At 37.9% G+C, this 24584-nt stretch overlaps 1 protein-coding gene across 1 annotated transcript in view; it reads left to right on the forward strand.

Moving 5' to 3' along the window:
* The first annotated feature begins 472 nt into the window (after positions 1 to 472).
* RMDN2 (regulator of microtubule dynamics 2) overlaps positions 473 to 24584 on the forward strand; it is a 45316-nt gene continuing 21204 nt past the window's right edge. Inside the window, exons 1-4 of the mRNA XM_010581264.1 lie at positions 473 to 933; positions 8484 to 8679; positions 9648 to 9750; positions 11856 to 11916. Coding sequence (XP_010579566.1) covers positions 479 to 933; positions 8484 to 8679; positions 9648 to 9750; positions 11856 to 11916 — 815 coding nt within the window. The 5' untranslated portion in view covers positions 473 to 478. The remainder of the gene's footprint in view (positions 934 to 8483; positions 8680 to 9647; positions 9751 to 11855; positions 11917 to 24584) is intronic.

Below are 24584 nucleotides of genomic sequence, written 5' to 3' on the forward strand. Positions count from 1 at the left end.
CGGTCCCCCACGGGGAGGGGACGGCGGGGCTCCGGCAGCCCTTCGGCGCCCCTTCGGCGCGGTGGGGCCGAGGCGGCGGCGAGACACCCCTCCGGGCGGCGCGGGCTGTGCCACGGCCTGAGAGCTGGGTTTCCGCCGCTCTGCCGTTGCGGGAAATCCGATTATATGAGTTTCTGGCATTAAAACAAAAAAATCCCGCGATGCGGAGAAGGTTAAAAGGGAAGGCTGCGGTCCTGCGCACGTGCCTTACTCCCCACCCGCCCCCAACCCACAGCCGTCCTGGTTTTGCTGTCATAGCACAAAGCCTTTTATTGCAGAATCTGCTAGAGTTGTATTGTAACTTTGTATCTGCAGCATGCGCCGGTTATTCTAGCCTTACACTTTTGTGACTTAAAAGCAAAGTCGTTTGAGTAGAGTAGGAAAAACATCTTTAACTCCGACTGTTATTGTTGTCTCTCAATTTTAGGACAGTGCAGAAATGTCTCCCTCTGAAAATAAAGGGCTAATACTGGGCATAATGGCAGGGACTGCTGGAATAAGCCTGATGCTGCTTTGGTACCGCAAGATCCGAAAACCTGGTGTAGCTGTGCATATACCTGCATTCCTAGATGCAGGTACCAGGCTTAATTCTGTGGGCTTGGAAAATGAAGCTCCTAACGAGCAAGAAGCAGTAATGGTTTTACATGGAAGGCAACTGCAGATACTAGAAAAATTGAATGGCTTGCTAGTAAGTGTGGACGAACTGAAGAGAGAGGTCAAATTTCTGAAAGAAGCTATTCCCAAGCTTGAAGAGCTTGTTCGAAATGAGCTTCAAGGGAAGGGAGATGTTCAGAGAGTTAGCCCATCACACAGAGCAACAAAGCGGAGAAAAGCTGAGACAGCTTCTGGTGCAACAGAAACTACCAGCTCTGAGGAGGCGGAAAGTGAAGGAGGGTGAGTCAATAATATTTTGTATATACTACAGTACACATGCAGTGCAAGTTACATCATTACCTATGTGAAACTTCGTATTGTAATCAGGAGGCCCTTTAAAGTTTTATGTATATTTTATATTTCTCTACGTTCAGGGAAAAAAACCACCCAAAAATTCAGATTAGTAATTTTTATGTCAGAGGAAACTCTGGGTGACCATCTCTGAATCTGCACTATGGCTGAAGCTGGCTTACTGGCTTTTTAAGGGTGCATTTGGTAACAATCTGATGCAGTATTGCTACATAGCTATGCAATGAGAGCCAAAGTTCAGAGTAATGGTGTAAGTTTAAAAGTGCTTCTAGTAAGAAAGTAGTCTTGTGCCTCTGACAGTTTGTTCAAGCTGCACGAATGCTCCTGTGCTTTTCATGATAATTGTCTTCTATGGGCCTTAAAGATGACTTATTACAGCGTTCTGCCTAAAGGTGTTACATGCTGTGAAAGCTATGTCTGAATGCAACACATGTCCAAATGGCAGCATGTTTATGTATGTTTGCTGTTGTATACACTTTCTGGTGGCTTAAAAAGTGATCATGAGGGATTTAGGGTACTGACTCTAGAAAGTTCCTAGTTTTGATCTCATCTTGTAGTCCCATTGTGGTTAATGGGATCTTTTATCTGCGTGAGTTGAGGAACAAGCTGAAGGATCAGATGTACCTGGAGTCCAGGAGAGGGACTATATTTTTGTCTTTTCATATGTTACCTAATATGCCCTCTAGTAGTAATGTAAAAATGGTGATGACACTACTCTCCTGTAATTGCAACTTTGTTTTGATATAATCAGATTAGGTACTCATATACAATTTAATAAGGGTATGTTTATAGCAACTGAGTTTTTTGAACCATCTCCTCAGTGTCTTATACAGACCTGTGTAGGCAGCATTATGTCTGTAAATTGCCTAAAGTCACTTTTTTCTTTAAAGATATATTGATTAACTGTAATATTCTGAAGACAGCAACATGCTGCATATAATAATTAATGGAATTCTATTTTTTAAGAGTTTCTCCAGATTTATTTTCAGTTCCTGTGGGCAGAATTTCTTGTTGTGTTACATCCCAGCCCACATGCTTCACAAGTCTTATATTTTGAAACCATGTTTTGAGACCTGTCAGTTCTATTATGAACCAGTTCTTATATTTTAAGTATTCGGTATTGGCAGGGGTATTCAAAGACATTCCTCCTTCATATGGTGTAGAAACATTTCAGTTCTATTAGTTTCTCAGATTGCTTTATCCATTAGTTTGTTTGCAGAGGCCTTTATGTTATGCATAAAATATTTGGAGATGTAGGTAAGGCCAAAGGACCGGTTTATGAATAATCAGGTTCCAAACACAGTATAGGGGTTATTCCACACCTAGCATTTGAGAAGAACCCATTTTCTGGTCAGCAGAGATGTGTTGCTGTTTGAGAACTAGCCAAGGAAACTTGTCTGTTCGGGTTCTGTGTGACGAAGCAGCTGATGATGTGATCCAATACAAGTGATTATAGTGTGCAAAAGCTTTGAATGTGTCCTTAAGAGAGGCCTCCTCTGACAAGTATTTGTGTACAGTCAGAAGGAAGGAAGATAATTCAAGGTTATAGTGTTAGTCATTTGGGTATGTGCTTTTCCAATGCTATTTTTTAATCCCTTTTGAAAAGAGGTGATTTTTTCCTACTAACACCTTGTACTTGTGCTTGTTTTGCATATCTTCTCTAAATTTAAGATCATTTTATTTAAGTAATTTTCTTTTGTTTTTTTTCTTCCTTTTGCAAATGAAAATAGGTTGTTAATCCTAATATGTGTACAGTTGCAATGTATATAGCTTTTTCTGAGGTCTTCTGTAACTTTAATGATAGTCGTGCATGTTCTGTGGGAGATTGCCGTGAGAGACAATAATAACACGCTTTTTTTTTCCAGTTAATGTGCATCACCACTTCATGTGCTGTAGGTATAACACCATGTGCATTGTTTTATACTGTTCTGTGGTGAATTCTGCACACAATAATGCATTCAGTTGCTAGCTTGTGCATTTGAGAAATAATTTTTCTCTTAGTAACAGGTTAAACATTTTTTCACTTTCTGTATTCTATCTAAAGTACATGCAGCAGGTTTCACTGCCTCAGCAGTATTTTCATGATCTAGAAGATAGGATTTTGCTTGTGTTAAGCACTTCTGGTTTTAACTGACAAATGGGTAGATGCTGGGAATTGACGCATGAGGTAATCTTAAGAGTTTTATGGACTTGTGCTGGATGACTACATTGGTTTCAGATTTGTAAACTTCTTCCAGAAAAGCTTTTAATACTACCTGTTTTTTCCATAAAATATTTTAAGCTGGCAGTCTGATATGGTCCTCACTGCTTTGATCTGCTCTGGTCATATTCTCAATGTCACTGTTGGTATTCAGCACCTTGGGAAGAGAAGCTTTCTATTTTGCCTTTCAAAAATTATATATTTCTGTAAGTGGAGGAATACCACATGCTTTTTAATAAATGAGATCTATTTTTACATAATAACAGATAGCTTTAATGGAAGATACACTGAATGGATGGGACATGACTGAACACTAAAGAGACTACAGTTTCTAGTCTGTGCTTTTCTGCATTCTGTTCTTAAGTTTGTTTCAGTTCCCATCATTTACTAGCAAAAACCTCAATCTTTAACATTTGAGAATGTGTAACAAGCACTCATTCATTTACAGATACAATAAATTGTGTCTAGATGATCACCTGAGATGGAGAGTGTCACCTAATCCTCCTCTTTGTGATTTTAAAGCTGTTTGCTCCCTGATACAGCAGTGATGAACCACTGACATCAGTGTCATGTCTGACACTGGTCTTCAGCTGGCCTGGCATCCAAGCTTTTCAAGTTACATTTGGCATCAGTCTCCAGAAAGATTCACTGCAGTAAATCTTTTTCCTACAGATGTTTTGTTTATAATTTTTCCTTGAAATAGTTTAAATATTCAGCAGGAAGAAACATTTCCCTTGCCTGCTTCTGAGTATCAGTTCACTTATCGTTTCTTCATTTATTCATTTATTTTTGCTGCCCATTTGTTTTCAGTGCAACCCTCAGTTGACCTAAGAATCTGATTTGCCAAACTTTTCCTCGAAGGCCGGTTATCATTACTGATGGATATGCACTCTGCTGGGTGATGCAGTGCAAATTTGATCCAGATCAGTCTGTGACATATAATCACCTTTCTATTGAATTTGCTGGAACGGATGAGATGGTGTTTGTGTCGGCTTGTGATTGTAGGTTGGCAGGGAGACAACAGATGATATTTGATCTGTCTAAAAGCTGAAATGTTGGGAACAGATGATACCTGGTTAGGCCCAGTGTCTGACAGTTTGCAGGCAATCCAACACAGTTTTTGAACAAGCAAAGTGAGTTTATACCACAGTGGTGTTTTATACCATGCAGCTCAGGGTTTTTTTTAATCCACTACTCAGTGCGTGGATTTATTGAACAGCTTAACCACAGTGTGGTGAGTCTCCAGCGCAGTTTCCATTTGTTCTTTGAACTTTGAACAGTCCTTTGTGATCCAACTGGGTCCTGTTGGTTGATCGTTGCTCCTCACATTCTTACAACTGTTTTTCTCTTTTAAAAAAAATCTATTTGTAATAAAGGTGAAAACAAGCTGGCACTGACTGTAGACATTTTTAAAGTTTTTCCATTTTCTCAAATATTGGTCAATGTGTTAATCACATGTAAATACTCGCTTTTCTGTTTATCACCTGATAAAACCTCTTGCAGGAATATACCAGGTAAAATTGCAGATGTCAGTGTTGTTATATGAACATAATGACTTTCTCGGTTTTTCTTAATTTCCCTTTTGGATTACTGTCATCAGCCCTTAGACCCTTGGAGTTTTTAAACTGTGTTAAAAAGAATCTCCACTTCTGTTTGTGTTAGTACTGATTTTTTTTTTTTATAGTATTGCTTTTCATAACATGCTTTTCTAGAATGAGTAGATGTATAAGCCTGCTAGCTGCTTTGTTGAAGTCAGTTATCAAGCTCTTCTTATCGTAGTTTTATATCAATAATATCTGTTACACTCTTATTTTGTCCTTAAGTAGCTGGAAGGACTTCCTATCTTGTAATAAAACTGGCTTCAGTTCAAATTGGTAAAGTACAGCTTACCCAAGTTGTTACGAAAAATCATAGCTGTTTATTTTTTAAAAGTCTGTATTGCCTTCTTAACACGTTTTCATGCTTAAAACATTTCTGCTATGATAAGGATTGAACAGAGAGCTAGTAAGAAAATGAACGTCATCAGAAACAAAACAGAAGAATATTCTTTATGCCTAGTTTGCCAAAATGGTTGAAGTTATATTTAATGTTTTATACATGATTATATACCTTGCTGTCATTTTACCCCTATGACTTCTGAGCAAGGTAGGAGTCTACCTGGGGTGCATGACTAGTGAGGTGAGAACTCATCACAAATGTCATGAAGCCCTTGGCTGTCACCTTCGTGCTTTTCCTGTGGGAAATGCTGGGCGGCAGCAATGTCAGCTCTGGAGCCAAAGAAGAAGAGACAAGGAAGAGAAAACCTTCTGAAGGCACTATGAATTTATTCTGAGGAAAGAAAGGAAACATTTAGAAGAATGCTGGTGCATCTTGGTGGTAACTAGCATGACGAATCTTAAGGACTAGCAATTGCTTGCGCTCCCTTGAACATTTTGGTATCAGGACATTTAACTTGTGGAGTTCTTATGAAAAACACTTCAAACAAAACTTGGAGAATATTTTAAACATTTTGTTTCTTTCATTTGAGAATGCCCTTCTTCTCTGTTGGTTGTGTAGAAACTCCTGCCCCTTAGTGTAGCTCAGTGTCTTCTCATTTATGTCAGCAGGTATGGGGTTGTATGATTTGTTGCAGTCCCTAGGAATTACTGGCATTGCCTTACACTGAAAAAAGTTACTCACTGTTGTGTTTTTCATTTCCCACAGGTTGTTTTATAGGTATTGTTTTTCCTTCTTTAAAGCACACAATCAATGATTAAATTGAAATTTTATGGCATTCTCATCAAGGTTTAAGATGGTATGCTCCACATTTAAATTCTTTGAGGATTCTTAAAGCAGATAAATAGAGGAAGTAGTTGAGAATTTCCCAGGACAGTGGAGGTGAGAGGGAGTGGGGAAGAAATGACCTGTCCTCTCTGCTATTTCTCAGCACAAATGTGGCCTGGAGATCATGTTTCTGTAGGAGAGGTGGGATGAGAAAAGGCTTGAGGCAGTATGGTCTGATCTTAAAAGATTATTCTTCCATGATATTTTATAATTAGCTCCTTCTGGGTTCACATCATCTATGTCTATGGTAGATAGACATACACACATCTATGGTAGATAGCGACCTACTTGACACTTTTTCCATTTGAGTCTCTCAATGAATATTCTCATATGACTTATGTGATGTCATATGAATTTGATGTTTGGCCTCAATTTGTTGTTTGGCCATGACAGTTTGATACAGCGCTGCTGGAAATCTCTGCTGGGCTTGTTTGGAGTGACAGGGCTTGGCTGTCAGCCCAGCCTTGGCCTTTATATTTTTGCTGGGAGAGTAGCATTTTCTAATAACCACTTTTGTCTGTTTTCTAACATTGGAACAGTAGTGATCTTAGAAATTTTAGCAGATGTTTGTGCAGCAAAGATAAAGATGGCAACATCAACATTGACTTCCAAACACTGATTCCTTACTTTATATCTACCTGCTTAGGTAGCATTTGATGCAGTGCCCAAATTCCTGTAACTAAGGAGTGTTACAGTTGCAGTACTGTATTGGAATGTGAAATTGCCTACTGCCTAGTTGTTGCTATTTTATATTATCTATTTTAGGTTGGTAATTGCACAAACCCTTGGTGCATTTATCTTTTAATTAGGGGGGGTGGGGCATCCAAACCATGTGAGAAAAGGTACTTTCCAACCATACTTCAAATCATAGGATTATGTATTGGTGCTAAAAGATTGCCCCCCTCCCACCAAATCCCCGGCACTTTTGGTCAAGTTAGTGCTCTTACAAACGCAGCCTATATGTGGTGTAGCTCTGTACCCACTTCAAAATAACTATGGAAGAACAAGGTGCTGTGTTTTTAAAGATGCTTTAGAAAACCAAAATAAATGTTTGGTGACTTACAAATAAAGACTCTGCAGGATACATCATAGGATGTGTCATCAACTTCAGCATCATCAAGATTATGTAAAACAAATCTGTAGGAATCTATGATGTTTCCTATCTCTGCTTTGCTCTATGTTGTTTTTCAGTTTGAACACGTACACATGGTTTATTCATGTATCGTTTTATCCAAATGCATTTTTGACTCCTCTTTCCCATATTACCGGGTTAACTTTGCAGCGAAACTGTAACGTCACATCTAGCACTTTTGTACCCTTGATAAGTAGTTGTACTTGCACATTTACAGGCTGTAAGTGTATCTGCTCATGTTTTAGTTCCGGTCACTTCCAAAAGCAACGGATTGAAAACAGAATAGTTAAAAGCCATTATTGTTAACCTCCATTTATATTGCTAATGCTCTGTACTGGGTATATTTCTGGAAAAAAATAGATTTTATGTATTTTGACTGTCATGGCCTACCTTGATTATTCAGTTGCTTAATGTGTATAGTACATTTTGTGCTTTTTCTGCTCATAGTTACCATTTAAAAAAATCTCTGAACCTAGCAGCTAATACTTTTACATTATTATTTCTCATCAGAAGAGTATTTTCAAAAGTGGAAATGCAGAAGATTAGGCTTTTCTGTCCATTTATAGTACATAAGCAAAAAGCTACTTTTTAAAAATAATGCCATTCAGCTGCTCTTATATGAAATTGGAGTACCCTAATGTATGCTCAGCACTTTGACAGCAAGTCCACCTGCTTATCTCTGCATGGTATTTATATGGCTTTTGTAAATATTTCTTTGTCCTTGACTGCCTTGTGCTGAGTACTTGTGCCCTAAGCATAATGAATTAATATAAGCTCTTTGCCAGTTTCAGATATGCTGACCTTCAAAATGTTCAAAAGAAATAAGTAAAGGAATTAATAACAGTGTTGTTATTGCTTATGTTTAGATCTTACAGTGTTTAACAAAACATTGTGTAAGTGATTCTTATAACACTTATGTTTTAGTTAGTAAGCTCATTCCTATTTCAAAAAATAGGGAAATTGAAGTAAAGAGTTGAAGAGGCCTATTCAGATTTACAGAGCATGTCTTTCATACACATTAATGATTTAAAGTGTTCTGCATTTGAAACACAAGGATACATGTGTTTCTAACATGTATCTGCATTTTTCTAATGCAGTATTAAGCAGCAGGACAGTGTAATTACTTGCATGTTATGTTTGGAATATGATTGTGCTGTCCCTTTGAAGATAAAGGTTTTGTAATAATAATAAGTTTGATACCATGAATAAAAACTCCTTTAAGTTGGACAACTGGAAGAAATTGTGCTCTGAAATTTTTGCATTTGAATTTAGCAATGCTTTCCCAATATTTTTAGAAAATATGGTTATTGTTTTCTGTGATTTTAGTTATCTTACAGCTCATACTGATTCAGAAGGAGACTCTGAGGAAGAAAAGGGATGTATGAAATCACTCAATGCCATTGTGAAATCAGAAGAAGAAGAAGAGTTATTTAATCTTTTACAGCAGGTGGACAATTTGCACAAGGGTTCAGAGGATGATAAAAAGGAGGGCTTCAGACTGCTGCTTGAGAAAGTTGGCAAGGTATTAATGGGTAAATTTAATATTATGCTGCTATTAACTTATGCTTTGCGCTGCTTTTGAGAACTTCCTTAGTACAAGCATTAAAATGCATGCAGGAATGGAAGATGAAATTTCATGTGTATTTTTAAAATACAGTGAAAAAGAAATATTTCAAGGTGTGTCAATATTCATGTTGGGTGGGCATAGAAGTTTTGTTATTTTATATCCCATCCAGGCTCAATAACTTCGAGGCTTTGTTTCATGTATGCATTCTTGCATGTGACAAAGAAAGATCATGGCTTTTTTTCTACATAAATGATACCTACTTTTGCCTATTTTGGAATGGTCTATGTGAGAAAGTCCTGTGGAATTAAGTAGTAACCAGGCCAAGTGTTCTCAAGAAATCAAACTATGAGCCTGTAGTCTGCTTATACCTTTCTGGTATACTTCATGTGAATTTTTCCTCTGACTTTACTGTGCACATATGTAACTCCAGATAAAATTTCAAAGTGGTTTGATGTGCAGTGCTTAATTCAGTGTATCAGTTTCTTCTGATTTGGCAAACATTAGTTCTGATTATATTTTCATTTACATATTGAAATACCCAGGAAGGTAGATGGGATACTGATTATGAGTGAGTATGGTGCTTATTATGGCATACCTAAAGAAAATACACATCACATCGTTCAGGGATCTGTTGTGCTTTACTGGATTACTGGATTTTTATTTTTTATAGTAAAAGAACTTTAAAACTGATCTATGAAATAAAACCTCTTTAAACAGACCGTGGTATTTCCAAAAGCTGTATTCTCCTTTGGTCGTGAAAAATTGGTCATCTGGTTCTCACATAAACTAAAAGTAGTACATAAGGATGCAAAACAACCAAAGATTTATGCCATGTTCTGATAACGTGCTTTAAGCATTATGAAAGGAAACTGTTTAAATCACATTCTGATCAGTTTAATTACCCGGCTATCCTCTACTTTCAGTATGAAAACTGTGTGGACTTCCTTTGGAGACTTGCACGTGCTTATGGAGATCTGTTTGAGATGACTACTGATGCTGAGGAGAAGAGGAAATACGTTACTGACGGTAAGCAGAGAAAAAAGGTTTATGTAGAATGCCATCTGAATGTAGTGAAACATGCTTTGAACTTTGGTTAAGTTTTCCACTCCAAGGAATTTCCAGTCCAATAAATGGGAGCATTTGTGCTGTAATAATAATGTTTTGTGCAATAAACTGCCACAGTATACAACTTCAGTCCATTCTTTCCTTACTGGAGCGATCCAGAATCAGTGACGAAGTACTGTGGGTCATAATTGAAGGCTGTTGAGTCTGGATGGTGCCTTAAAATCCTTTATTTTGTTGATGGATACAGAATCTGAAGAAAGACAGATGCTGTAAGCAGAGTTTCTTAATTACATCTTTGGGAGAGCAAAAGGAATAAATAAACAAATGTCAAGCCAAAGTCAAGGTTTGTTTTTCTGCTTTCCTGTGGCAAAGGAGCACTCCTGCATATCAGCAGCCTCTTTTGTGGTGATGGTGGGGATGAAACTTTGTGAATCTGGAAAAACTGTTGACCAGAAACAGAAGTCGTGTGTGACAATTAATATTGCTTCCAGGCATCTCTCCCCATGTGTCCTGTTTGACAGCTTAACCTCAACAAGTTTCTGATTTTCTTCTTCACAGCACTTTTTCTTTGTTGCTTTTAAAAGCATTGCCCTTTCTTTCACTGTCTGGATGCATATTGGCTAAAGGTACAGTCTACATTTCCCTTTTTGTTTTGGGCCTTCTTCTCTTTATTATGATGAAACCTACATCTTTTCTACATGTCTCACTCTCCTCCAGTCAACACACTGTTCTTAAAATAATCCTTTTTGCCTGTATCTGGGAGTACTTCTCTCTCTCCTTTGTTTCTCCATTGCCTCTCCCTTTTTTTGCTGCATCAAATTCAGGTTTTATATGTGTATTCCAAGTTCAGCTTATTTTGTCTTTTGTGACTCTTTTCCTGTTTTCTACTTTTTGTTCTGTCAGCAGTGACCACATCACTGACAAAGCAGCTTTTGCTGCCCTTTGTCATCCTTAAAGGCAGTGTCATGCCTTTGTGCTGTTATTACATATTCCATAGCCAATCTCAGCTTGTCCAAGGTCTTTGTCCGTATCCTTTTGTCATGCTCATGAAGACTTGCACTGTCTTAGCTACTTAATTGATACTGTTTTTGCTTTAGTAGCTACTTGGCTTCTTTGTATGGAAATCACACGGTGCAGTGAGGATTATGACACAAACGAAATTACAACAGTGAACTCAGTTGTTAGATTCTTTGCTTTTACCAGTGACTACATGTAGCCTCAGTTGATGAAAGATAATGGCATAGCAAAAGACGGGGAGAGATAAAGAATGATGGAAGGAAATTGGGTCTTAGGTGCTGAGTAACCAGCCTAGTTTGGCTCATTCTCATGAAGTGGTGGGTGACAGCAGCCTTTTTCATCTCAGTTTTTGCAAGTGGTGCAGAGGGATTTAGACTGTGGGGGAGCTGGCAGTAGTTTTGTGGGTTTTTTCATTCCACTGGGTTGGAGGACTGTGTATGGTGTTCTTTGGGTTTTTTTGAAGTTAACTTCCAATACAGAAATGTCAGTGTGGCTTAATTGGTTGCAGCTGAGACTTTGCAAACAGCAAGCATCTCATCTGAACTTCTTACTGGGAGCATGGGTTTGATCAAATCACCTACTGTCATCTTTATTCAATTAAAAGTGGAACTTAATGGAAGTCTTTGTGCTGGAAGGGAACTTCAACTAGTTCATTACTGTACCCAAGGCAGGAAACAGCTTTGCTGGTTCTTCTGACAGGTGCTTCTCTAACCTGCTTTTAATGGTCTTCAGTCTTACAGACAACTCTGCCTCCTTTGCCAGTCCAGTCCAATCATTCCCTGATTTAGCTGCATCTGAATTGTATTTTAAGAGAAAATGCTAAAATCGCACCCATATATATATATGCACACATGTTTATGTATGTTTGTATGGGTATGTAAATAATGTACAGCCAGGATGTTACATTGTCCATCTAAATGTTTACAAGAACGGGAAGCAATCTCTTCTTTGCAGCTAGGGTATAACAGGTTGCTTCGTTCTTTCTTGGGAATTGCCTAAAATGTGGAAGAGTACAATAAATCCTTTAATATATTGTATTCCGTTTACAGGAAAGATTAAAGCTGAAAAGGCTGTTCTGCTGGATGGCAAGAGTGCTGAGAGTCACCAGTGGTAAGTGAGAAAGTGCATTTTTGCAAACTTTTATGTATTTATCACATCCAACAAAAAAAACCCCTTTAGAGTCTTTGGCTCTAAATAGTGCCCACAGCAAGTTACATTTATCGTGCTGCAGTGTGACATCAATTTCATAAATTGCTCATTAATATCTTTTTATAGTTTTATGGAACTCAATTATCATCAGTTGCAGCTAAAAATTACCTTGAAGTATTGTGAAGCATTTTCTATAGCATGTGAAACAACTCAATAACCATACTTCAGTATGTACCATGAAATGTAGGAGTATATGCTTAAACTAGTATATTATTGTTCAGAGAAGCCATAGTTTTTCATTTACCTTCTCTTTTAACACTTCGCAAAACAATGTCATTTGACATCGTATTTTGTCCTTGTACTTGTAATATTCTAAATTCTAATAATTAAAAATAGACAATGAGAGGACTATGGAAGTTTCAATTAACTTCTCAATTTTTGTTTTATCACATATTTTTCCTCTAAGCTTGGCACCTGGATTAATTTTGTAGACTTTGCCAGGACTAACAAACTCTTTGCAAATGTAAATATTTTTTATCAAATCAACATTATCAGGTATAGATAATTCTGCTGAGTTCAAGCTGATACTTCCTCACCTTACTGTTTTATTAATCAATTTCACTTCTAATTTCTTTTCTAATATTGTTAGTTTTTTCCATTTTGGTTTCTATGTTCTTCATTAATTTTGTCATTACACACGTAGGGTGGGATTTCACTTAACTTTCACATATCTAAACCAAGTCCTTTTATCTCAGGCTCCCTTCACAATCTGAAAAGAAGTAGCCACTTCTGGAGTGCAGTTCATGTGAGTCCATTTTGCCCATCTGCATTAGGGTGAGGTGAATTTCTCCTGAGGTTCAGTTGATATCTCCATTCCCAATAAAGGGAGCACATGTCAGCTAGATCAGGTTTAGATACTTGATTAGACACAGATGTTTTCATTTAATTAGGTCACTCACTGGCTTGGTCTCTGTCTCTTCTAAACTTCAAAGATGGCTATGTTATTGTTCCACACCATGTTCCTGTGAGCGTTGCCATGCTTCTATGATTCTTTTTTTCCTTCTGTTTATAACAACTAGTGATCCAAACACCTGCTTTGTAACAATGGGTTGCTAGAACTGGTGTGCTGTGGGAATTGTGACTAAGCTTCACCACCACAGATTTGCATTTGCTCTTTCTGATGTCTTGGAAGTAGAGATGATGCCTTGGAAGTAATGATGGTGCCTGCTTGAAGGTGAAGCCTAGGCCCCAGGTGGCTATAATATGGCAGTTTAAGATAGGAGCTTTTGCTTTTGGCTTTACCCAGCTGCTTGTTAATTCCTATCAGCTGGAGGTTGCTGCTGTGGCAGCAAAACTAACAGAAGAGGACCATCTGAGCATCACTCCTCAGTGCAAGGTGATTTGAAGCCCATATAGCTTGAACACCTTCTGAAAGCAATTCATAGCCATTTCTGCTGTTTGCCTGACTGTAGCCATGGTCACTTCTTCATGGTAATGCTGGTGTACCCCTCTCAGCTACAGCTATGTGTATAAACAACCACAAAATCACATGCAAGGGGAAGTCCTGCCCCTCCCTCCTTCCCTTCCTCCCCAGCTCACAGGATTGACAAAATCTCCTGGTATAAATACAACTTCACTGGCAGAAACTACACCGATAAATGCTTACATGTTGTTCAGAGAGATGTAGGTGGTCTGCTGGACTTCAGATGTGAAATCCTGTACTGGCAGGCACATCTAGCAAGGGAAGAATTATGAGTGCAAGGAGACATGTTCCAGAGGTTAGCTCAGAAAGCCTATTTGAGAGGTTTAAGAAGAAAATCTTATGTTTTGTAAACTACTGCTTCTTGTAACAGGCAATGGATTTCTGTATGGTTTACAGTTTTCATCCTTTTTGTATCTGGGTTGCAAGTGAATGTGAGAGTTTTACTGTTGAACTGGTAGCTTTCTAGTGATGTAGATGGACACTACAGAATAGTTTGGTATAATATTTTTTTAATGAGTATTTTATCTGCTTGTCTTTCTTTTCTGAAGTCTTTCTGACCTGATGTGTAATTTTTAAACTGTGATGCCCCACACTGGTTATGCTGCTCTAACTGATGCTCTGAATACTGGGCAGAATGGACTTCCATGCTCCAGACAGACATTTGTATGTTTTTGTCTAGCCTGCCAACTGTTGTTCAGTCTGTGGTCCCAGCAGATCCTTTTCTGTTATGCTGCTGCTTAACCAGATGGACTTGTTTTGTAACTGCACATTTCTTTTTTCTTCCTTGGTAGAGTACTTTACACATGTTTCATTGATTTCATGTTGGTATCGGACCATTTCTCAGGTTTATTGAGGCCATTTAGGTTTGTAAATGCTTACATCCCCTCCCAGCTTACAACTTTATTTTAAAAGTGTTTTGAGTTTTTGTGGGTTTTTTAAAATCATTGACTTCATTAATGAAATTACTGGAAGATAATGGACCCAGCACAAAACTTTGTGGAACACCTATAATGATGCTGAGGTTCACTTGAACCTGTTTCTCCAACCACCTACAGGTGATTTAATGTAAATGGTTTCCATGGTTAGATTTTGAGGAACATCAGGTAGGACAAAATCAAAGGCCACATTAAGGTCAAGCTATATCCCATTTGTTGCATTCCTCTAATAGTCCAGTCTTGCTTATCTTGTCAAAAAAGAAAAATATTTTTGTTTGATACTGTTTGTTCATTACAAGCTTGCGTTAACTGTTTGTATGCTTCTGCATTTACAGAATAATTTATCCTGGGATGCTTTCAGGTTAGGCTGGTTTCCCCTTTCCCCCTTTTTTTTTTCTGTAGATAGCAGCTATGTTTGCCTTTTTCCCTTCTGCTGGGATGTTCTGCATTACGCAGGAGATTGTGGTAGTCAGCTGTATGTCAGATCTGAATTGTCTGAGTCTGGCTGATGCAAATTTATCCAGTTCATCTAAATGTTATTCTACATGTTAATCCCCATGAACAGGAAATAAGACTTTGGGGAATCTTCCCTGCAGAAGCTGTTCTCTCAAAGTCATATGAAAACAGAATTTTGCCTAAAATCTTAGATAGATAAGACTGTGTGTGAACAGAAAACAGTGCAATACAATTAAGGCATGAAGAAATGATATGTGAAAGTAATATGTAATCCATAGTTTAAAAGGATAATAAGAGAGAAAACAAAACTTAAAAGGAGAAATAGAACAAATATTTATACAAAAATACTAGGATCACTAGCAGGTGGTCACTTAAAGAAGAATGGCATACTAGTTTTACCTAAGGTCAGAGATGAAGGGCAGTACCCAACTCTAGATTGACATCTGATGTATTGTCTCCATTATCTGTCTACATGTGAATGAGGGACTTGTCCACCACTTATAAGGGATGGAGAGTTAATGTTTAATAGGCAACATGTGCCATTTGACGTGCCAGCATATTTGCATGGCATGGGAGGTATCACGCAGGACCTTTGGGGGTTGGTACTCTTCCAGGCCGACAGCTGGAAGTGGTGGGAAACCCTAGGGCGGCTCCAGTGGCAGCAGGCACCTGTGTCCAAGCAGGGATCTACTGTGAATTGAATAGGGTCTCCATTGACTGTAATAGGAGATTAGGTACACAGCTGAGCATGAATGCAAGCTCAGTGTGAAAACAGTGCTGTCTCAGACCAAAATCCTTCCTTTTCACCTCACCACCAACATAAAATTTTCTTAAGCTGCATAAGGTAAATGATCTTAGCCTGGGTAAGATAAGCCCATCTGTTCATTAGACAGTTTTCTCATTTTTCATGTAAGGTTGTCTCATTCTGTACTAACTACTGATGAGGAAGCTGACCTTGCTTTCTGACCTTGCCTAAGGAAAGTTTTGGTTGATTTCTTACTAATCTGTACTTTCTTATTTCTGAGGCGTTTTGGTATTTCCTATCAGCACAACTGAGTTTTTAACTCATGTTTGGTATAGCTGCTATCTATATTGTTAACTCATGCATTATTTCTAATGTTGTCTTCAACTGTTTAATATATTATGACTTACTAAATGAGTAAGGATTAAATGATAGGCCTATTCTTTTCCTGGTCCTGTTTCTTGGTGTCTAATTACAGTTAACCCTTGGGGGTAGGGGAAATATAAGCAAAGACGAAATTGAATTCAGCCTTGTTGGTTTCATCTTTTGTCATTTTTTCCTCATTGCTAATTGTTTGATACTTTCATTTATGTTTCTTTTCCTTCTGCTGTATTTATAGAACCTCTTCTTACTGCCTTCAGTTTGTATTTAGCATTTCTGATACATATCCCTCTTTAAATATGCCATCCAGTTCTGATATATATATATGTCATTAATATCCATCCAATATCCCTAGCTTAGCCATGTGCTCTTATTTTTCACCTTTAGGGTCAACTACTTTTGGATTTTTAAGTCAAAAGAGAACACCTCACTGGAGCTGAATTAGTCTTTAAAACCTGCCTTTCCTCTGCATCAAAAGTAGTCATTTGCTGCTGTGCTTTTGAATATTGTCTCTTAATCATTCTTCTCTAGAACTTTTTATAACAGGGCACTTTTTTATGGTTTAGTTTTTTTCATTAGAAATGTACACCATGCCTGTCAAGCAAGGATTAGGGCTATAGACCTATTTGAAAGTTTATTTTGGAAGCTTATCCCCACTGCTTGAAAGCTCTTGTTTACTGCATAAATTTGTTTTTGTCACACCCTGACTGACAACTGTTCCAGTAAAGCCCTAGTGTAGCTAGAATTACACTGGAAAAAACATCCCTTTTTCAGAGCAGGGTTTTTCCTATTTTGTGAAATTGCCATAAGTTGTCTGGGAAATAGAATGTATCTTTTGCCTTCACCAGGAGAGTTTAGTGGAATGGTCTCATGAGCAAACTCTTGCTAACGTAGGCCTAGAGTTCAGCTGTCTTGCCTTACTTTTCACATTTACTTCAGTTAAGAACAAAAAAAATGCCATATACCTTCTCAGTAGGTCACCTATATTTTTTTATAAAACTTTATCATAAAATACATCATCAAAAAAACTGATCAACCAGAATACTGACAAGTAACCAATATTCGTCCTCAAATTAAATTTGATAAAATATACGCAGAAAGAACTGAGCAAAGTATCTTGAAATAAGTTGGTTTTGGTAGTGAACTTTTGCAGCTGCGAATAATTTTTGTATCTGAATCCAGATTTTTTAAAACATGTGATCATACTTAATATTGTAGTTGCCAGTGAGATCAAAAAACTTTCAGATTTTTTGAATGGTGACCTCTAAAATACTGAAGTAAATGGAAACACTGGAAAGGAAAAGCATAGCTGTAACCTTCTATTATTTGTGTGACCACCCTAAAGAGAGGCAGAGTAAATATTCTAAGTGACTTGTTGCTTTGTTCAGCTGGTGTCAATTATTCAAGCTGTGAAGGAACTCGCATGCAAAAGTTGGCATCAGCCAGTTGCAGGTCTTTTTGTTCTTCCCAAGCCTCAAACAAAACCCTTTTGTGGGTCAGTGATTCCAAAATGATAGCTGTGAATCATCATAGCTCATCTTGGACCATGGAACATCTTTATCGTCCAGATTTTAATTGGAAGCGCTATGCGAATAATTCAGTGCTGCAGTTGCTTCAGATGGCATCGCTTTACAGCTTTGCAGTTACAGAAAACACAAAATTTAGAGGAATGTTAACAGTGCTTTTATTTAAAACTACACAATCACTTTTAAGTTCTTTAGCAAAACAAGTGAGTTTTTATGTTGGGGGGGAGGGGTTTATTGCTGCTTTTTCTTCAAGAATTTGGAAGACGTCCAGAAGGCTTCTCTGCTGTTGCCCAGAACCCTGCACCTCCTTTTTTGCTGAGGAGGATTTGTTACAGGCTTTGCAAAGAGCAGAAAGGTTATTAGATGTGGCCAGTGTACGTGACATTTACTTAGAAAGATCATTCTTTGCATTGAACTTTGGTTTGTTTGCCACAAACAAACTTAGTGCTGCGGTTAAGTTTGGGTTACTCTCTATAGAACTTACCCGCTGATAGGAGTCATGTAGCACATGTCTCATTTGGACTGGAGTGAAGTTATCAAGTGAAAACCTAGTCATTTTAAGTGAAGAATCCCCCTGAACCACAGCTGCCCCCAAGACTTTTCTTCTCTATGTGAGTTACTGGGAAGCGCAGAAACAAGTTTCACAAGACCAGGGTTGTCCATGGCAGCGGGTTCCAGAGCTGACAGTCTCTCACTGAGAGGCAACACTATGGAAGAGAATGGATTGGCTTTATTGAGGTCATGAATAATTACCACTTACTTGGTGTTTTGTCTGACTTGTATTAGTAAGCCAGAAAATGGAAAAGAATATAATCATAGAAATTGTGTTAGCTTTTGTTTGTTGTAGAGTTTGTTATTCACTTCCAGGACTAAGTCAAAATGTTGACCCTTATGTTCACATATAATTTTGTGCTAAGCTTGGGCCTGGGCTAGAACTGATGCTTAGGGAATCTTTGATGTGCTAGTATGACTTGTACTTCTGAGTGGACTTGCTGCACTTGGTATACAAAAAGTGAAAGAAGTGATAGTCCCAGGTAGAACATATTTCAGTGAGGAAGTCTAGAGATTGCAAAGATACTGAGAGGCTTGTATGTAACAAGTATAGAGTATCTAGCCAGAAGGTGTTTTGTATTACTTGAGAGGTACAAAGTATTCAGAAATGTAGAAACTTCTGTGTCTCATGAACAAAAAATTATAAAATCACTCATAATAGGATAAAAAACTGCTCAGAAGATGGTTTCTAAGAAAGTAAACTACTATTTTGACCCAACCAGGATTAAGTTTCTCCTGGATTAACTTTTAAGACTAAGTGATATTACTACCCAGCATGATAAAGTCAAGTTCTTAAACCCATATAACTTGGTTATTTTGCAGAAATATGGGAAGCTGTGCAGAAGCACGAAAAATGTAGTTCTTACGGAAGAACTTTTATGTTAGGTGGCACGTAGACACAAAGGGATTTTACACAAACTTCCCACAAAAAAGTGAATGTTGTACTCTCAGTAGTAGAATTATAACAGATAATTTGTCAGATTTGTAGGGTTCAGTGGCAAAAAAAAATATTTCTCTGGTGAAACAAAACTCTTCAAAATTATAGAATATGTTGTAGGATATTATCATACTATTAACAACTTTTAAAATTAAATTCATACTATGTTTCTAACTAAATTCTTGTAACCTTCTGCCTTTAATTATCCCTTATTTGGGCTTAGAAGAGACGGGTAACTTAAAAGCTACAAGCATCTGTTTCTATCATAGTCTTATTTTTCAGGAGTTGATACCTTGTGCAGAAATAATTTCAGTCAAAACTTGGTATAACAAAGTTTCAGGTTAGTAGTTATTTGCCCCGTATTTGAGACCAAAAAAGTTTTACAGCAATCTTTGTTGTTAATTATGCTTAATCTTAGTCAACAATCTTTAAATTACTTAATTATTTTGGTAAAAATAATTTAAAATTTCAACTACAGAAAGACAAATTCAGAAGCTATTCTGAAAAGGTGTACTTTGTTCTGCAGTAAGTGGATCAGAGGGGTGTGTAGGTTCTTGTGTATTTCTGGTTAGAGCATTTAAATGAGAGAATGGTTGAAGGTCATGCATTAGGACTGTGTGGTTGCTGGAGTTAGTGATTAGATCTGATAAAAGCCACTTTGTGTAAAAAAAAAAAAAAAAAAAAAATCAAAATCTAGTGGGAGGTTGTTTTTGGGTTTTGGTTTTTTTTTCTTTTCCATAGGAGAGGTCAGTGGAATATTTCAGTTCAGAAATGTTGCAATGCCTCAGGGCATTTGTGGTCCCTTCTCCAGTTCTCCATCTGTTGATCTTTCTTCTCAGTGCGCATTTCCCTCCCGGCTGAAGGGAGGTAGCAGATGTTGGCACTTGCATGACACTAGCCCTTTGCAAAGGACTGAGCTCGGGTCTGTAGTCAGGCCTGTGAGGAGGAGTATGATGCATCCCCCGGGAAAAGGTTCTTGAAATAGCAGTGCACTGGTGAAACACTGCAGCATCCTCACACAAGTGCAAAGGAGGTAGGTTTGAAATGTGAAAAGGACTATTTACTACGAGCTTTTTGCCAGAATGGTCACAGAGGAAATAATACTGGCAATCTAGTGATCCCTGTTTCTGTCAAGGAGAATTGTTGTGTTGCTGTCTCTGAAAGCTATTGTTTCACTCTGTTTCCACATTTGTGAAGACTATATCCTTCTAATTTCTTCAAGATTGTGTTTGCAGCTATAACAACTAAAAAGTCTGTTATAAAAACAAAAGTTAAATTTCTGGAACACAGAAATTTAGCACAGTTGTGGGTTCCACAGCCTCAGAAATGCAGAACATGGCATCCACGTGTTCTACTGGTGAACTTCTGTGAATATGCATTAACAGCAGCATTTTTCCTTGTTTTGGTATATTGTATGTGTTGCAATAAACTTTTAAGCCAGAATTTTTAAATATCCTTACTTTTGTTTTGGTTTGTTTTTTTACCAAAGTATGGGTTTGTTTCCTGTGTTTTTGCAAGCATCACCTACGCAAGTGTGTGCCACATCTGATGTTTGCCTGGAGCTCAGCTTCAGTGCTCTGGTGAATTTTTAATATAAAAAATATATTTCTGCCAATTTCTACAATGTAGACTCAGTTGTATTCCAAGAAGGAAAAAAAAAAACCAAAAAACCAACCAAACAAAAAAACCAAAACCCATGAACAAAAAAACCATCTAAACACTTCACTTTGCACCTTGGAGCATTTTACTTTGTATATTGCCAGTCTTTCACATTCATAGCCACTGCTTCCGTACCCTTACCACCATGAGGAAGCTGATATCTAACTGATACTTTTACTTTTCCACAGAAATTTAGTATCAGATGCAATTTTATAGGTGAAATACCATGGTAGGAAAATGATAAAATTTTAAGTATGCAAAGCTGTGATCTCTGGAAGGGTAATGTAACAGGGGTCATAAACAGTAATATAATTTGTAAAATCTCCCTATATAGGAATTGATATCTCACTGAAGTCAGATTGAAAAGAAAGCCTTGAGGGTCTGGCTGCATTGCAGAGACTGTCAGAATATGTAAGTGAGGGAGTTGATGGCTAGAGAAATAAGATGGGATGCACGGGACTCTGAGCCGTGCGGAGATGGGGAGACACAAGAACGGATTTAGAGCTGGAATGGAAATGAACTTTCTTTTCACTGGGCCTCTCATGTTACCCACACATTAGTCTTTACTCATACTACCTTACATGTCAAATGTGTCTAGGGTGAAGAGGAGGGAGTGAAAAATAGTTATGAAACAGATGAAATAAATTCTTTGGTATTAGTAAATATCACAAACTTTCCTCCTGTTCACGAAGTCATACCAATTATAATTAAGAAAAACTTTCCTGTTGGTACTAGGCTGCTAAAAGGGAGACCTAGACTTCTAAATGTAAGCCCTGTACCCACACATTTCTGAAGTCTACATGAAATAAGAGGTTTTTTTGGAGTTGGGATACATGGAAGGAGATAGAGAAGAGGGAAGAACAAGCCTGGGAAGACGTGTGCTATTTCTGATTTTGGCCCTGTGAAATTTATCAGGGAAAGGGTAAAACTTGCTGTATGTCAATGTCCTAATGTGGCTTAATCTTGATTTGACACTTTAAATCTTTTCTGTAAATCCATCTCATATGGGATAAGCTGTGGTTGCCAGAGTCTAAGTGTTGGTGGCATCTCTCTGCATTTTTGGTATTAAAATACAGGTTGCTTGCAAACATGCTTGGTAAAACTCACTGGGTCAACCTGCTGTTCTTCCTTTTGCAGCAGGTAAGGTATGCCCCTTGCAGTTTTACCTTGTCTGAATACATATAGAAGTTCTGGAACTCCGGAAGGGAAAATGTTAATTCACCTTGATTTGGACCCCTCTATGTGATGGCTACGTAGGCCCTTGGCATTCATTTCTCTCAACTAGTTCCTTGCAAGTCTGAGTTTCAGTGACATCGTTTGTAGCAAAGGGACATGGTGCTGACTTATTACTGGGTTGGTTTGATTGTGTTTGTGCTTAGAAAAGGAGTATTAATTGTGGATGATTAATCTGTATGCTTCTACACTGTTTTCAGTAACTTTTCTTCCACCTGGAAATAGCATTTTTCTAACGTTAACAGAAGTACTGTGTCTGCCTCGTTGAGGTTATGATTGTTACATTTATTTAGATGAACATGTCTGTGGCTGGTTTTTCACGTTATCCAGGAGTAGCATTAGCTCAGCAGCTAAGTCACTTCCTTGCAGCACTGAGTTGGTACAATTTTCTCTTTATTTTTCTCAGTGAAGGTACTGTAAGCAGTATTTTAATTTTGATGTTCAAAGGGCGTATGGCAGGCAGTGGTTGTGAGGAAAACCAGTATCACGTGCCCTAACAAAAGATACGTACGTTTCACCCGTTTCATAGGATATTTGCACATTATTGTGCGATAACTTTTGTATTTATTGCCCGCCGCGTGAGCAAGTGAAAAGAGCTGCGAACGGCGCAGGCCGCGAGGCTGCCTGCTGTGTCCGGGTGCCACCACGAGATGGGGCCGGTGACGACGGGGAGGGGAGGCTGCGGGGCCGCGGCAGCCGCGCGTCGGCCTCCGGCTGCCGGCTTTGCGGAGAGCCGGGGCCTAAATCTGGAAAGACGGGTTCGGGATCGAATGACAAGCATTTCTAGTCAGTTCCTTCCTCCTTTCCTCTGGTCGTTTTCTTAGTACTGCCCTTTGCATCTGTGAAGATGAAGTTTGCTTTGTTTTTTTAAAGTGTTTAAAATTATTTAAACGCCTGAAAATTCTTTTCTGGAAAAAAAAACAAACCAAAACAAAACCAACCCCTTTTTTTAGAAATGAAATGAATATCCAAAGTGCCATAGAACTCTAAAAACTAAATAACTGATTTATGCCAATTGCCTGCCTAGCCTGGTTCAAAAGTATAAAATAGAAAAAAAAAAATCGCTAATACATGAAAAACATTCTTATTTTTTCCTTGAAAAAATAAAATGTATTACGTTAGCTTAGTTTTCGTTTATTGAAAATTTTACTGGGATTTCCCTCCCCAGAGATTTTAGCTGTAAGTAGAAGTTTTTCTTTGAACTGGTTTAAACTAAGGCCCTCTTTCTTGTCACGCACAGACAGGGAAATACTGCAAGATGCTGGATTAGCTTGTTCGCTTTTCATTGTTTTCTTTTGTAGCAGCAATCCGTTTAGCTATGGTATGCTGAGTTTATCTGATTAGCACTTAATGAGTGAAGGGAATAGGGGAAATGTTGCCTGAGTTACTTAAGCCTAATGAAGTTTTCAGTACCTTCCCCCTCTTTCTAAATACCTGAACTTTCCTGACCCCCACCCCTTGCTTTTTCCCTCATTTGCAGCTGGTTCCCATATGAAATGTGCTCCCCCAGCAGCTTTGACTGTCAGAAGTAGTGGTGCCATTGGCCAGATTTTGTTCAGTGCACATTGGTCACAACATACATCCTGCTCAACAGTGTTTGACAGTCTGTCTGGAGCTTTTACAAATTCAACTACTCTTGTTATGCTGACCCACATATGCCTTACCTGGGAACACTTCACTGACTAAAAATTCAACAAACTGTAGCATGAGTGTTTCTAACTTAAAACCATTAGATATAACTGTAAGCAATAAAATTATTTCTTTAGTTATGTTAGCAGTAACATTTCAATGAGGATTCACTGGAGCTTGAATAATTACATTAGATAAAGAAATTCAAGAAAGCTGAGGTTTAGTAATGCTTAAAAACTTATGTGCCATACAGGTTGCAGGTCTGTTACTATAATTAACTTGATAAGTTTCTTGCATAACTCTCATGTTTTCCTCTGGACTTCAACTTGATTTCCCTCTTTTAGGATTAATTTTTATTTTAATTTGATATTGCATTGTAAAATTTTTAATACAAAAGCAAAGTTCTGAAAAATTTAGATAAATTATCTGTATTAGTTTATGCCACTTAAATATATCTTTGGTGGTTCTGCAATTTTTATACAGAAATGCAAAGTTACCTTAATACCAATGAAAATACATCCAAGGAAAGTACAATTGACATCTGTGCATGAGATTGCTTATGCATAGTAGGTTCTATAGCACTTGTAATAAAGAAAAAGCAATAGAAGTTTAGGTGGAGTGTCAGTAAGATAATAGCATTGCTTAGAAAATCTGAACCTTTATAGGTAGGAACCTCTGAAAATATTTTCAGTTATACCTGCTTAACAATACAAATTTTTAATAGAAATGATCTCACATTTCTTTTATCACTGTCAGTGTCCCCAATTTATAATAATAATAATAGTAATAATAATAATCTTAGTAGTAGGCAGCTAGTAATAGCAGTAATGATTCTGTTAGAGCAGAATGTGTGTGTATGTTTTAAAATAATTTTAAAGATATTAGAAGAATGCTAAAGGTGCGGGAATGCACCAAAATGCTTGAGAGTGGTAGAAGATGACTGTGAACGATTTTTGAGGTCTGCACAGCTTCCTGCTGAGCACACCCCAAGGATTTGCCTTCCCAGGTGAGGTACTGCAGCTGATGGTGTTAATGTTCCCAGTGCATTGCAATGCAGAGCGCAATGTGTCCAGTTAAACGGCTGTCAATGTTGGAG

The sequence above is a fragment of the Haliaeetus leucocephalus genome, unplaced genomic scaffold (assembly GCF_000737465.1).
Source record: "Haliaeetus leucocephalus isolate CR32 unplaced genomic scaffold, Haliaeetus_leucocephalus-4.0 Scaffold752, whole genome shotgun sequence".
NCBI lineage: Eukaryota > Metazoa > Chordata > Aves > Accipitriformes > Accipitridae > Haliaeetus > Haliaeetus leucocephalus.